The sequence below is a fragment of the Calliopsis andreniformis genome, chromosome 11 (genome assembly GCF_051401765.1).
Source record: "Calliopsis andreniformis isolate RMS-2024a chromosome 11, iyCalAndr_principal, whole genome shotgun sequence".
NCBI classification, from domain to species: Eukaryota; Metazoa; Arthropoda; class Insecta; order Hymenoptera; family Andrenidae; genus Calliopsis; species Calliopsis andreniformis.
In genome coordinates this window covers 1,608,764-1,625,461 of record NC_135072.1, presented here as the reverse complement: position 1 = coordinate 1,625,461, position 16,698 = coordinate 1,608,764, and the positions used below count along the sequence as shown (strand labels likewise).

General features: G+C 42.4%; 2 protein-coding genes across 2 annotated transcripts; both read left to right on the top strand.

The window, feature by feature from the left end:
• The first annotated feature begins 9,291 nt into the window (after window positions 1-9,291).
• On the top strand, window positions 9,292-10,671 carry LOC143185361 (uncharacterized). Its single transcript, XM_076388289.1, has one exon. It carries the CDS (start codon window positions 9,292-9,294, stop codon window positions 10,669-10,671), a length of 1,380 nt encoding a protein of 459 aa, XP_076244404.1.
• Window positions 10,672-10,908: 237 nt separating this feature from the next.
• LOC143185360 (uncharacterized) lies at window positions 10,909-14,577 on the top strand. The gene has a single exon (XM_076388288.1). It carries the CDS (start codon window positions 10,909-10,911, stop codon window positions 14,575-14,577), a length of 3,669 nt encoding a protein of 1,222 aa, XP_076244403.1.
• The last annotated feature ends 2,121 nt before the right edge of the window (window positions 14,578-16,698 follow it).

Below are 16,698 nucleotides of genomic sequence, written 5' to 3'. Positions count from 1 at the left end.
ATCCTCAATCCTCAATCCTCAATCCTCAGTCCTCAAACCTCATTTCTGAATCCTCAATCCTGAATCCTCAATCTTCAGCCCTCAGTCCTCAACAATCAGTTGTCAATCCTCAATCCTCAATAGAATATCCTCAATTCACAGGTTTCAATACTCAATACTGAATCTGCAATCTTCAAATCTCTATCCACAAACAACAATCCTCATCACTCAACCCTCAACACTCAGTCCCCAATCCTCAATCTTCAATTCTCAATCCTCAATCCTCAATCGTCAATCCTCAATCCTCAATCGCCCATCCTCCATCCTCATTCTTCAATCCTCAATACCCGATCCTCAATCTTCAATCCTCAATACTCAATCCTCAATTCGCAATTCTCAATCCTCAGTCCTGAGTCCTCACACCTCAATCTTCAACCCTCAGCCCTCAACCTCAATCCTCAATCCTCAATCCTCAATCCTCAAACCTCAATACTCAATCTTCAATCTTCAATCCTCAGTCCTCAAACCACAGTTCTGAATCCTCAATCCGGAATCCTCAATCTTCAGCCCTCAGTCCTCAACAATCAGTTGTCAATCCTCAATCCCCAATAGAATATCCTCAATTCACAGTTTTCAATACTCAATACCCAATCTGCAATCTCCAAATCTCTATCCACAAACATCAATTCTCATCACTCAACCCTCAACACTCAGTCCACAATGTTCAATCCTGAATCCTCAATTCTCAATCTTCAATCCTCAATACTCAATCATTAATCCTCAATCCTCAATCCTCAATCTTCAATCGTCAATCCCCAATTCTCAATCCTCAATCCTCAATCCTCAATCCTCAATCATCAATCCTCAATATTCAATACTCAATCCTCAATCCTCAATCCTCAATCCTCAATCCTCAATCATCAATCCTCAATCCTCAATCCTCAATGCTCAACCTTTAATCCTCAATCCTCAATCCACAATCTTCAATCCTCAATCCTCAATCCTCAATCCTCAATCCTCAATACTCAATCCTCAATCCTCAATCTTCAATCCTCAATACTCAATCTTCAATCCTCAATACTCGATCCTCAATCCTCAGTGCTCATTCTTCAATCCTCAATACCCAATCCTCAATCTTCAATCCTCAATCCTCAATCCTCAATTCTCAATCCTCTATCCTCAATCCTCAGACCTCAAACATCAATACTCAACCCTCAGTCCTCGTCCTGAATCCACAACACTCAATCCTCAATCCTCAACCTTCAATGATCAATATTCAATCCTCAATCCTCAATCCTCAATCCTCAATCATCAATCCTCAATCCTCAATCCTCAATGCTCAACCTTTAATCCTCAATCCTCAATCCACAATCTTCAATCCTCAATCCTCAATCCTCAATCCTCAATCCTCAATACTCAATCCTCAATCCTCAATCTTCAATCCTCAATACTCAATCTTCAATCCTCAATACTCGATCCTCAATCCTCAGTGCTCATTCTTCAATCCTCAATACCCAATCCTCAATCTTCAATCCTCAATCCTCAATCCTCAATTCTCAATCCTCTATCCTCAATCCTCAGACCTCAAACATCAATACTCAACCCTCAGTCCTCGTCCTGAATCCACAACACTCAATCCTCAATCCTCAACCTTCAATGATCAATATTCAATCTTCAATCCTCAATCCTCAATCCTCAATCCTCAATTCTCAATCCTCAATGTTCAATCCTCAATACCCAATCTTCAATCTTCAATCCTCGATCCTCAATCCTCAATCCCCAATTCTCAATCCTCAATCCACAGTCCTCAAACCACAGTCCTGAATCCTCAATCCTGAATCCTCAATCTTCAGACCTCAGTCCTCAACAATCAGCTGTCAATCCTCAATCCTCACTAGAATATCCTCAGTTCAGAGTTTTCCATACGCAATACTCAATCTGCAATCTTCATATCTCTATCCACAAACATCAGTTCTCATCACTCAGCCATCAACACTCAGTCCCCAATCCTCAACCTTCAATCGTCAATCCTCAATCCTCAATTATCAACCCTCAACCCTCAATCCTCAATCTTCAACCGTCAATACTCAATCTTCAATCCTCAAACCTCAATCCTCAATCCTCAATCTTCAATCCTCAATCCTCAATCCTCAATCCTCAATGCTCATTCTTCAATCCTCAATACCCAATCCTCAATCTTCAATCCTCAATCCTCAATCCTCAACTCTCAATCCTCAATCCTCAATCCTCAGTCCTCAAACCTCAATCCTCAACCCTCAGCCCTCATCTTCAATCCTCAACCCTCAATCCTCAATTCTCAACATTCAACCCTCAATACTCAATCTTCAATCCTCAATCCTCAATTCTCAATCCTCAATACTCAATCCTCAATCGTCAATCCTCAATCCCCAATCCTCAATATTCAATACTCAATCCTCAATCCTCAATCCACAATCCTCAATCTTCAATCCTCAATACTAAATCTTCAATCCTCAATTCTCAATCCTCAATCCTCAATCCTCAATCCTCATTCTTCAATCCTCAATACCCAATCCTCAATCTTCAATCCTCAATCCTCAATCCTCAATCCTCAGTCCTCAAACCTCAAATCTGAATCCTCAATCCTGAATCCTCAATCTTCATCCCTCAGTCCTCAACAATCAGTTGTCAATCCTCAATCCTCAATCCTCAATCCTCAATCCTCAGTCCCCAATCCTCAATCCTCAATCTTCAATCCTCAATACTCAATCTTCAATCCTCAATCCTCAATCCTCAATCCTCAATCCTCAATTCTCAATCCTCAATCCTCAATCCTCAATCCTCAATCCTCAATCCTCATTCTTCAATCCTCAATACCCAATCCTCAACACTCAGCCCTCATCCTCAAACCTCAGTCCTCATCCTCAATTCTCAATCCTCAATCCTCAAGCCACAATCCTCAACCGTCAGTCCTCGTCCTCAATCCTCAATCCTCAATCCTCAATCCTCATTCCTCAAACCTCAATCCTCAATCCTCAATCTTTAATCCTCAATCTTCAATCCTCAATCAACAGTCCTCAATCTTCAATCCTCAATGCTCAATACTCAATCCTCAATCCTCAGTCCTCAATCCTCAATCCTCAATCCTCAATCCTCAATCCTCAATCCTCAATCCTCAATCCTCAGTCCTCAAACCTCCATTCTGAATCCTCAACCCTGAATCCTCAATCTTCAGCCCTCAGTCCTCAACAATCAGTTGTCAATCCTCAATCCTCAATAGAATATCCTCAATTCACAGGTTTCAATACTCAATACTCAATCTGCAATCTTCATATCTCTATCCACAAACATCAATCCTCATCACTCAACCCTCAACACTCAGTCCCCAATCCTCAATCTTCAATTCTCAATACTGAATCCTCAATCCTCAATCCTCAATCCTCAATCCTCAATCTTCAATCCTCAATACTCAGTCATCAATCCTCAATGCTCAGTCCTCAATCCTCAAACCTCAATCCTCAACCCTCAGCCCTCATTCTGAATCCTCGATCCTCAATACTCAATCCTCAATCTTCAATCCTCAATACTCAATCTTCAATCCTCAATCCTCAATCCTCAATCCTCAGTCATCAATACTCAATCTTCAGTACTCAATCCTCAATCCTCAATCCTCAATCCTCAATCCTCAACCCCCAATCCTCATTCCTCAAACCTCAACCCTCAGCCCTCAGTCCTCATCCTCAGTTCTCAATTCTCAATCCTCAGGCCTCAACCCTCAATCCTCAATCCTCATTCTTCAATCCTCAATACCCAATCCTCAGTCTTAAATCCTCAATCCTCAATCCTCAATCCTCAATCCTCAATCCTCAATCCTCAAGCCTCAATCCTCAATCCTCAATCCTCAATCCTCAATCCTCATTCTTCAATCCCCAATACCCAATCCTCAATCTTCAGTCCTGAATCCTCAATCCTCAATCTTCAATCCTCAATCCTGAATCCTCAATCCTCAATCCTCATTCTTCAATCCTTAATACCCAAATCTCAATCTTCAATCCTCAATCCTCAATCCTCAATTCTCTATACTCAATCCTCAGACCTCAGTCCTCAAGCCTCAATCCTCAACCCTCAGCCCTCATCCTCTATCCTCAATCCTCAACCTCAATCCTCAATCTTCAATCCTCAATACTCAATCTTCAATCCTCAATCCTCAATCTTCAATCCTCAATCCTGAATCCTCAATCCTGCATCCTCAATCTTCAGCCCTCAGACCTCAACAATCAGTTGTCAATACTCAATCCTCTATAGAATATCCTCAATTCACAGGTTTCAATACTCAATACTCAATCTGCAATCTTCAAATCTCTATCCACAAACATCAATCCTCATCACTCAACCCTCAACACTCAGTCCCCAATCCTCAATCTTCAATTCTCAATCCTCAATCCTCAATCCTCAATCCTCAATCCTCAATCCTCAATCTTCAATCCTCAATACTCAGTCATCAATCCTCAATCCTCAGTCCTCAATCCTCAAACCTCAATCCTCAACCCGCAGCCCTCATTCTGAATCCTCGATCCTCAATACTCAATCCTCAATCTTCAATCCTCAATACTCAATCTTCAATCCTCAATCCTCAATCCTCAATCCACAATCCTCAATCCTCAATCCTCAGTCATCAATACTCAATCTTCAGTACTCAATCCTCAATCCTCAATCCTCAATCCTCAATGCTCAACCCCCAATCCTCATTCCTCAATCCTCAACCCTCAGCCCTCAGTCCTCATTCTCAGTTCTCAATTCTCAATCCTCAGGCCCCAATCCTCAATCCTCAATCCTCATTCTTCAATCCTCAATACCCAATCCTCAATCTTCAATCCTCAATCCTCAATCCTCAATCCTCAATCCTCAATCCTCAATCCTCGGTCCTCAAACGTCAATATTCAACCCTCAGTCCTGGTCCCCAATTCACAACCCTCAATCCTCAATCCTCAATCTTCAATAATCAATATTCAATCTTCAGTCCTCAATTCTCAATCCTCAATCCTCATTCCTCAAGCCTCAATCCTCAATCCTCAATCCTTAATCCTCAATCTTCAATCCTCAATCAACAGTCCTCAATCTTCAATCCTCAATGCTCAATACTCAATCCTCAATCCTCAGTCCTCAATCCTCAATCCTCAATCCTCAATCCTCAATCCTCAATCCTCAATCCTCAATCCTCAGTCCTCAAACCTCCATTCTGAATCCTCAACCCTGAATCCTCAATCTTCAGCCCTCAGTCCTAAACAATCAGTTGTCAATCCTCAATCCTCAATAGAATATCCTCAATTCACAGGTTTCAATACTCAATACTCAATCTGCAATCTTCAAATCTCTATCCACAAACATCAATCCTCATCACTCAACCCTCAACACTCAGTCCCCAATCCTCAATCTTCAATTCTCAATCCTCAATCCTCAATCCTCAATCCTCAATCCTCAATCCTCAACCTTCAGTCCTCAATACTCAGTCAGCAATCCTCAATGCTCAGTCCTCAATCCTCAAACCTCAATCCTCAACCCTCAGCCCTCATTCTGAATCCTCGATCCTCAATACTCAATCCTCAATCTTCAATCCTCAATACTCAATCTTCAATCCTCAATCCTCAATCCTCAATCCTCAGTCATCCATACTCAATCTTCAGTACTCAATCCTCAATCCTCAATCCTCAATCCTCAATCCTCAACCCCCAATCCTCATTCCTCAAACCTCAACCCTCAGCCCTCAGTCCTCATCCTCAGTTCTCAATTCTCAATCCTCAGGCCTCAACCCTCAATCCTCAATCCTCATTCTTCAATCCTCAATACCCAATCCTCAATCTTCAATCCTCAATCCTCAATCCTCAATCCTCAATCCTCAATCCTCAATCCTCAATCCTCAGTCCTCAAACGTCAATATTCAACCCTCAGTCCTGGTCCCCAATCCACAACCCTCAATCCTCAATCCTCAATCTTCAATCATCAATATTCAATCTTCAGTCCTCAATCCTCAATCCTCAATCCTCAATCCTCAATGTTCAATTCTCAATACCCAATCCTCAATCTTAAATCCTCAATCCTCAATCTTCAATCCTCAATCCTCAATCCTCAATCCTCAAGCCTCAATCCTCAATCCTCAATCCTCAATCCTCAATCCTCATTCATCAATCCCCAATACCCAATCATCAATCTTCAGTCCTGAATCCTCAATCCTCAATCTTCAATCCTCAATCCTGAATCCTCAATCCTCAATCCTCATTCTTCAATCCTTAATACCCAAATCTCAATCTTCAATCCTCAATCCTCAATCCTCAATTCTCTATACACAATCATCAGACCTCAGTCCTCAAACCTCAATCCTCAACCCTCAGCCCTCATCCTCTATCCTCAATCCTCAACCTCAATCCTCAATCTTCAATCCTCAATACTCAATCTTCAATCCTCAATCCTCAGTCCTCAAACTTCAATTCTGAATCCTCAATCCTGAATCCTCAATCTTCAGCCCTCAGACCTCAACAATCAGTTGTCAATACTCAATCCTCTATAGAATATCCTCAATTAACAGTTTTCAATACTCAATACTCAATCTGCAATCTTCAAACCACTATCCACAAACATCAATTCTCATCACTCAACCATTAACACTCAGTCCTCAATGTTCAATCCTCAATCCTCAGCTCTCAATCTTCAATCCTCAATACTGAATCTTCAATCCTCAATCCTCAATCCTCAATCCTCAACACTCAGCCCTCATCCTCAAACCTCAGTCCTCATCCTCAGTTCTCAATCCTCAATCCTCAAGCCACAATCCTCAACCGTCAGTCCTCGTCCTCAATCCTCAATCCTCAATCCGCAATCCTCATTCCTCAAACCTCTATCCTCAATCCTCAATCCTTAATCCTCAATCTTCAATCCTCAATCAACAGTCCTCAATCTTCAATCCTCAATGCTCAATACTCAATCCTCAATCCTCAGTCCTCAATCCTCAATCCTCAATCCTCAATCCTCAATCCTCAATCCTCAATCCTCAATCCTCAGACCTCAAACCTCAATTCTGAATCCTCAACCCTGAATCCTCAATCTTCAGCCCTCAGTCCTCAACAATCAGTTGTCAATCCTCAATCCTCAATAGAATATCCTCAATTCACAGGTTTCAATACTCAATACTCAATCTGCAATCTTCAAATCTCTATCCACAAACATCAATCCTCATCACTCAACCCTCAACACTCAGTCCCCAATCCTCAATCTTCAATTCTCAATCCTCAATCCTCAATCCTCAATCCTCAGTCCTCAATCCTCAATCTTCAATCCTCAATACTCAGTCATCAACCCTCAATCCTCAGTCCTCAATCCTCAAACCTCAATCCTCAACCCTCAGCCCTCATTCTGAATCCTCGATCCTCAATACTCAATCCTCAATCTTCAATCCTCAATACTCAATCTTCAATCCTCAATCCTCAATCCTCAATCCACAATCCTCAATCCTCAATCCTCAGCCATCAATACTCAATCTTCAGTACTCAATCCTCAATCCTCAACCCCCAATCCTCATTCCTCAAACCTCAACCCTCAGCCCTCAGTCCTCATTCTTCAATCCCCAATACCCAATCCTCAACCTTCAGTCCTGAATCCTCATTCCTCAATCTTCAATCCACAATCCTGAATCCTCAATCCGCAATCCTCATTCTTCAATCCTTAATTCCCAAATCTCAATCTTCAATCCTCAATCCTCACTCCTCAATTCTCTATACTCAATCCTCAGACCTCAGTCCTCAAACCTCAATCCTCAACCCTCAGCCCTCATCCTCTATCCTCAATCCTCAACCTCAATCCTCAATCTTCAATCCTTAATACTCAATCTTCAATCCTCAATCATCAGTCCTCAAACTTCAATTCTGTATCCTCAATCCTGAATCCTCAATCTTCAGCCCTCAGACCTCAACAATCAGTTGTCAATACTCAATCCTCTATAGAATATCCTCAATTCACAGTTTTCAATACTCAATACCCAATCGGCAATCTCCAAATCTCTATCCACAAACATCAATTTGTTTCGCGATATCGACCAACCTGACGCGAAATTACTAAGAAACAGTAATCATATCTATAGCCGATTTGAATAAACATTCAAACCTTCTCGGCGACATTGGCTCTGAATATTAACATGACTTTCTCCTCCATGTCGTAAGCTAACCTCATGTGGTGCACGAATCAAAAAGATCAGAGTCGAACCCCATCAGGGGTTCCAAGCCATCTAACGTAACCATACCCTAGGTACCACCGGTCACCATGACCACATATCTCAAAGATATGACCCATCGTAGGGTTTTCTGAGCCAAACATGGCTCGTGCCTGGGGTATTTCCGGCTCGCTCTGATCAAATACTCAAAAAGCACGCTCAAACATGAGAATTGAAGTCGTCAACGTTGACGACTCATGCGTGCACCACAGCTGCTGGGTTTTCGGCTAGCCTACATGGGAAATGTCCAGCGAGCTGATTTGCTGAACAATTCAGTATATTTCCATTAGATAAACCCCAAACGTTTACTAATTGGTCACTTAGGTCAAGGCCTACCTCGCTGGAATATGCTCTGCGGCTCTTGCTGACGGTTTGATATGGAAGGAGAAAGGCGAAGTTATTCAAAAAGGATACTTCAGAGTATTCGTTCAATTATTATTCGGTCATCTTTTCTGAATCGACATCGTTGAAGTCGCGAGACGTCCTCAGCTTCAGTTTCAGTAAATTCTGTATAATAAGCCTTTGGAGCCTTCCAAACAAAACTACATATCCAATTGTACAACCAGTGAATTGAAATTATATACATTTTCAACTAATAATCGTGTTGGAACAATTTAACATCCTTCTAACCCTAACCGGGAAGAAGGAATTTACGCAACTTCACGGTGGTGGTAACTCGCGTTACAATCTAAAATAACGTGAAGTTTACCGTGAAATTTGTGCTAAAAAACATTGGTCCTTCGAGCCGGATTTCAGTGCAGTGCAGTGCATTAGAAACGAAGTTAGGTGCAAATTAGTGCCATAAACTAGACTGAATATTACAGTGTGGACAATAAACACTGAATCTTAGTGGGTGATAGTACACGGATCACAGCTCATCCAGTACCAGTAGAAGTCATTTACAACTTATTTCGTCGGATATTCTACTACAAGGGTGGTCTCGATCCAACGGTTACAAGGAGAACAGAGGACTTAGATACCGTTCAAACTACAACATTATCATCAACTTGACAACGACAAGGTAGGATCGTTACTTTATATTATCCTCCTTTTCTCGTCTCATTCAAATCACAATGCCGAACACTTCCGCAAGTTCAAGTCAAGCGCAAACCGCTACACGAGGGCCGAATATCGGTACCTTGCGACGAAAACGTGGTCACATCCTCGGGCAGATTTCATCATTATCGACCTTCCTCGATTACTATGAGGATTCAGATTCACGCGATACCTTTTTATTGCAAATGCATTTGAACGGCCTGAATGAGACATGGAAGAAATTCGACGATATTCAATTCAGCATCGAAGAACTAGACGAGTCTGAAGAGGCACGTCGATATGAAATCCAAAATAACTATTATGCCGCAGTAGCTAGGGCAAATCGGTTGTTACATAATGAGCAGTCAACGAGTGCCACAACATCTGGTACCAATCCTTCACCGGCATCGACTACACCGGCACCAATGGCCATTAAATTACCGGAAATGCGTTTGCCGACGTTCGACGGAACAATTGAAGGATGGTCATCATTCTACGATCTCTTCTCGTCAATGATTGACCGTAACGAAGATTTAACACCTGTACAAAAATTACAATACTTGCGATCAACCTTAACCGGCAAGGCCGCGGCTTGCATTCAGGCTTTGAGTACTACCGATGCGAATTACAGTGACGCTATCGAATTGTTACGTGAAAAATTCGATTGTCCGCGCCGTATTATTTTAGGACACTGCGACGCATTACGAGATATTCCAAAACTCACCAAGGATACACCGGAAGCATTAGGCGACTTAGTAGACACGGTGAATCAACACCTTCGCGCGTTGATAAACTTGGGTGAAAATATAGCCTCGTGGAACAGCCTTCTGCTGTCGATTATTATATCAAAAATAAATGCAAACACCGTGTGGCATTGGGAATTAACTCTGAAGGATAAGAAGAAGGTACCAGCTTATACGGAGTTATTAGAATTTTTAGAAAAGCGAGCAAATTGTGCTCTCACATCGAGCACAAGAACACCTCCCTCATTCGAACGAGTAGAAGCTGGATCTTCAGGAAAGTCTCGAATTCACAAACACCGACCATCGCGAGGCCACGCGTTTTTATCAGCACGATCACATCACCCGTATGATAATCGTAGAGTAAAAGAGAGGCCACATATAGCAAAATCAAATAAACAATGTCATATTTGTAAGGGCGATCATTATATTTGGGCCTGCGAACGATTTCATGGGTTATCGGTCCAAGAGAGGATCACAGCGTTAAAAAGAGCATCACTATGTCAGAATTGTTTAAGGGATGGTCACAGTTTAATCAATTGTACAAGCAGTACCTGCCGCATCTGCCATAAGAAGCACCATACCCTACTCCCTCAAGCAAATACAAATGAAGAACCAACACCTCGAAGATCCACAGATTCTTTTCATCCTAGTGAAACACCACGACAAGCAGATTGACTAGCACTGGAATCGTCAGCACGACGAGGAATTCATAAGGCATTTATTGTCGATTCACGTACGCAAGATATCCTAGTGACCGCTCAAATTTACGTTCTAAACAAATATCACCAACCTGTTCCTTGTAGGACACTCATTGATACTTGTGCCTCAACGAATTTCATGACTGAAGCTCTTGCCAAACGACTTGGCATTTCTTTAGGAAGTTGTTCAATCCCGATAGGAGTCCTGAACACCATGACGACTATGTCCAAACACACAATAACAACAATAATACAATCAAAAACCAGCAATTATAACCGGACATTGACGTTTCTGACAATACCAGCCATATCCTCATTGATTCCGGACCAACCCATTGACCGCACGCAGATAAAAATTCCGAAAAACTTACAATTGGCAGATCCAACATTCCACATACCAGCACCGATTGACTTATTATTAGGATCAGGAGTGGCACTGTCCTTATTAAGCGTCGGACAATTAAATCTATCACCTCCCTGCGGTCCAGACTTGTTTTTGCAAAAAACGAGATTGGGGTGGATTATCGGGGGGAGTGCCCCAGTTTCCAAACCCACACGAGACATTGCTTGTCATACGGTCACTACTATACAGGACGATTTGGCGCGATTTTGGGAGTTAGAAGACGGACCCCAGATTCAACGTCTTTCAGAAGCCGAACGGAGATGTGAGGAGCATTTCCAACGGAACGTACGAAGGAATGCCGACGGCAGATACGTAGTGGCACTTCCATTCAACGACAAATTGTCTCAACTTGGAGAATCAAAATCAAGGGCCTTAAAACGTTTCACGTCATTGGAACGGAAGCTTCAGAACGATCAAAATCAGTTCCGGGAGTATCAATCGGTGCTAAATGAATATTTGGACTTAGGACACATGTCGAAGCTGCAAGATATCGATGAGATAGGTGACGGGTACTATTTACCTCATCATGGAGTCACGAAGGTTACTAGTGACACCACGAAATTGCGGGTTGTATTTGATGGTTCCGCAGCAACAACAACAGGCATCTCACTCAACGACACTCTACACGTCGGACCCAAAATTCAACAAGATTTACTACATATTCTGCTTAGATTTCGAGGTCATCGTTATGCATTGATCGGCGACATTGAGAAAATGTACCGTCAATTTATTGTTCGTCCGGAAGATCGGAAATACCAAAGGATCATTTGGCGCGACTCTAATGGAAATTTAAAAACGTATGAATTAAATACAGTCACCTTTGGATTATCCGCAGCACCATATTTGGCTATTCGCTGTCTCTCACAATTGGCCCAGGATGAAGGACATCGATTTCCCAACGCGGCTCAGATTCTGAAACGAGACTTTTACGTTGACGATCTAATTACAGGAGCATCAACCACTGGAGAAGCGTTAGCCTTGCGCGACCAGATGATCCAACTATTGAAGTCAGCGGGATTACACATACGACAGTGGGCATCAAATCATAAACCACTCTTACATGGATTACCCGAAGAACACATTAACAAGACGCTTCACCTTGGGGAGTCGTCTACTATAAAGACTTTGGGAGTTTTTTGGGAATCCACCGATGACGAAATCCGATATTCCGTGAAGGATATCAAATCAACAAGGCCCATCACCAAGCGATCCATTAGTTCAGTCATTGCTAGAATTTACGACCCATTAGGTCTCCTCGGACCTGTTATTATCCTAGCTAAGATTCTGCTACAGAAGATCTGGGCTATGAAGATCGACTGGGATGAGTCGTTGCCAATGACCATACATACTGAATGGTTGCAATATTGTACTCAGTTGCCGCTCCTAAACAATGTCACATTCAACAGAAAGACAATCATCAACGATCCTGTACATATCGAGCTACACGGTTTCTGCGATGCCAGCGAACGAGCATACGGAGCTTGTATCTACATCCGATCAAGAGATGCAAACGATCGCTACCAGGTGGAACTCTTATTGGCAAAATCCAAAGTAACTCCACTGAAGACTCAGTCAATTCCGCGACTGGAATTATGCGGAGCATTAATACTCTCTTCATTGGTCGCTACAGCACAGAAAGCTTTACCGTTCAACATAAACCGTACCGTGTATTGGACTGACTCCGCAATAGTGCTACATTGGTTGCAGACATCCCCACATCTGTTGAAAACCTTTGTAGCTAACAGAGTATCCGAGATACAAAATAAAACCAACATCACTAATTGGCGACACGTTCCAACTGCAGACAACCCAGCAGACCTTATCTCCAGAGGTCAATCACCTGAAGAGTTCTTGCGACCATCGATATGGCACCATGGACCAAAATGGTTAAATAACGATGAAACACATTGGCCATCCGGAAATATGCCGTGTTTAGCCAGTCTTCCCGAACAGAAAACCATCATATGTTTAACAACAACCATTCCCGATATTGGAATTATTGAACGATTCTCCTCATGGGGGAAATTAATTAGAATCGTCGCACGCTGCTTTCGATGGAAACGAAAGAATACGGCAACAGGAGAGCTCACAGCATCGGAGTTAAAATATGCTCATGATGTTATGATCAAGCTAATACAGCGAGTTCACTTTCCCGAAGAAGTGAAGAATCTATCAACAGGAAACGGCCATACCTTAAAAGGCAGAATACAACGTCTAAATCCATTTATCGATCGCGATGGGATTCTGCGAGTCGGAGGTCGGTTAAAAAATTCATTAATGCCATTCAATCAACGGCATCCAATCATTCTTCCAAAAACGCGAGCCACCGCACTCATTATCGAAAATGAGCACCGTGCGCAATTACATGCAGGTACTCAGGCAACCCTGTATGCTATCAGACGACGGTATTGGCCTATTGATGGCAGAAATCAGGTGTGGAAGGTTATCAAGAATTGCATCCGCTGTTGCCGGGCTCAACCGCCACCCGTGGATTATATTATGGGTGACCTACCGGTAGCTAGAGTCACAGAATCTCGACCATTCACACACGTGGGAGTCGACTACTGCGGGCCATTCTACATTAAGGAGCGAAAACACCGAAACCGCAGTCGGGTCAAGGTATATGTGGCAGTTTTCGTTTGTCTTGCTGTAAAGGCCGTACATTTGGAGCTTGTCAGCGATTTATCCACCGAGGCATTTATTGCCGCTCTTAAACGGTTCATCGCGAGAAGAGGGTTTTGTGCAAACCTGTATTCGGACAATGGTTCAAACTTCATTGGGGCAAATAATGAATTGCGTGAACTGCGTTCATTGCTACAATCAGACGATCATAAAAAAAAATTAACTACGTTCCTCGCTGATCATTGCATCAATTGGAATTTCATTCCTCCATTAACACCTCATTTTGGAGGACTTTGGGAAGCAGCAGTAAAGTCGTTTAAATATCATTTAAAACGTGTAGCAGGCGCGGAACTTTTCACATTCGAAAATTTCAATACCTTGATAATTGAAATTGAAGCCATTTTAAATTCTCGACCGCTTACCCCAATGTCCTCTGATCCGAATGACCTTCTGGTCCTCACTCCCGGTCATTTCTTAATCGGTGATTCATTAACAAGTCTGCGTGAGCATGATTTCAGAGACGTTCCAGCAAATCGTTTATCCAGCTGGCAACACTTCCAGAAGGTGAAGCAGCACTTCTGGACTAGATGGCATCGAGAGTACCTGAATGAATTGACCACTCGCAGCAAATGGACCAAAAGAACTCATCCGATAAAGAAAGGCACAATCGTCCTGCTCAGGGAAGACAACGTTCCATCTCTACACTGGCCCCTTGGCAGAGTCATCAAGGTCTATCCAGGTGCTGATGGCATCGTTAGAGCTGTCACAGTTAAAACCGCCACCAGTACACTGGATCGAAGCGTAAAACGACTGGTACCCCTGCCCAATCATGCAGACCAGGCTGAGCAGAACGATTAACGATATAAATTACAAATATATAACCGTACACATATTCAGACAACTATATTTACAGAATAAATAGTTGATCGGTGCCCTCTCAACGGGGGGAGGATGTTTCGCGATATCGACCAACCTGACGCGAAATTACTAAGAAACAGTAATCATATCTATAGCCGATTTGAATAAACATTCAAACCTTCTCGGCGACATTGTCTCTGAATATTAACATGACTTTCTCCTCCATGTCGTAAGCTAACCTCATGTGGTGCACGAATCAAAAAGATCAGAGTCGAACCCCATCAGGGGTTCCAAGCCATCTAACGTAACCATACCCTAGGTACCACCGGTCACCATGACCACATATCTCAAAGATATGACCCATCGTAGGGTTTTCTGAGCCAAACATGGCTCGTGCCTGGGGTATTTCCGGCTCGCTCTGATCAAATACTCAAAAAGCACGCTCAAACATGAGAATTGAAGTCGTCAACGTTGACGACTCATGCGTGCACCACAGCTGCTGGGTTTTCGGCTAGCCTACATGGGAAATGTCCAGCGAGCTGATTTGCTGAACAATTCAGTATATTTCCATTAGATAAACCCCAAACGTTTACTAATTGGTCACTTAGGTCAAGGCCTACCTCGCTGGAATATGCTCTGCGGCTCTTGCTGACGGTTTGATATGGAAGGAGAAAGGCGAAGTTATTCAAAAAGGATACTTCAGAGTATTCGTTCAATTATTATTCGGTCATCTTTTCTGAATCGACATCGTTGAAGTCGCGAGACGTCCTCAGCTTCAGTTTCAGTAAATTCTGTATAATAAGCCTTTGGAGCCTTCCAAACAAAACTACATATCCAATTGTACAACCAGTGAATTGAAATTATATACATTTTCAACTAATAATCGTGTTGGAACAATTTAACATCCTTCTAACCCTAACCGGGAAGAAGGAATTTACGCAACTTCACGGTGGTGGTAACTCGCGTTACAATCTAAAATAACGTGAAGTTTACCGTGAAATTTGTGCTAAAAAACACAATTCTCATCACTCAACCCTCAACACTCAGTCCACAATGTTCAATCCTGAATCCTCAATTCTCAATCTTCAATCCTCAATACTCAATCATTAATCCTCAATCCTCAATCCTCAATCTTCAATCCTCAATCCCCAATACTCAATCCTCAATCCTCAATCCTCAATCCTCAATCATCAATCCTCAATATTCAATACTCAATCCTCAATCCTCAATCCTCAATCCTCAATCCTCAATCATCAATCCTCAATCCTCAATCCTCAATGCTCAACCTTTAATCCTCAATCCTCAATCCACAATCTTCAATCCTCAATCCTCAATCCTCAATCCTCAATCCTCAATACTCAATCCTCAATCCTCAATCTTCAATCCTCAATACTCAATCTTCAATCCTCAATACTCGATCCTCAATCCTCAGTGCTCATTCTTCAATCCTCAATACCCAATCCTCAATCTTCAATCCTCAATCCTCAATCCTCAATCCTCTATCCTCAATGCTCAGACCTCAAACATCAATACTCAACCCTCAGTCCTCGTCCTGAATCCACAACCCTCAATCCTCAATCCTCAACCTTCAATGATCAATATTCAATCTTCAATCCTCAATCCTCAATCCTCAATCCTCAATTCTCAATCCTCAATGTTCAATCCTCAATACCCAATCTTCAATCTTCAATCCTCGATCCTCAATCCTCAATCCCCAATTCTCAATCCTCAATCCACAGTCCTCAAACCACAGTCCTGAATCCTCAATCCTGAATCCTCAATCTTCAGACCTCAGTCCTCAACAATCAGCTGTCAATCCTCAATCCTCACTAGAATATCCTCAGTTCAGAGTTTTCCATACGCAATACTCAATCTGCAATCTTCATATCTCTATCCACAAACATCAGTTCTCATCACTCAGCCATCAACACTCAGTCCCCAATCCTCAACCTTCAATCGTCAATCCTCAATCCTCAATTATCAACCCTCAACCCTCAATCCTCAATCTTCAACCCTCAATACTCAATCTTCAATCCTCAAACCTCAATCCTCAATCCTCAATCTTCAATCCTCAATCCTCAATCCTCAATCCTCAATGCTCATTCTTCAATCCTCAATACC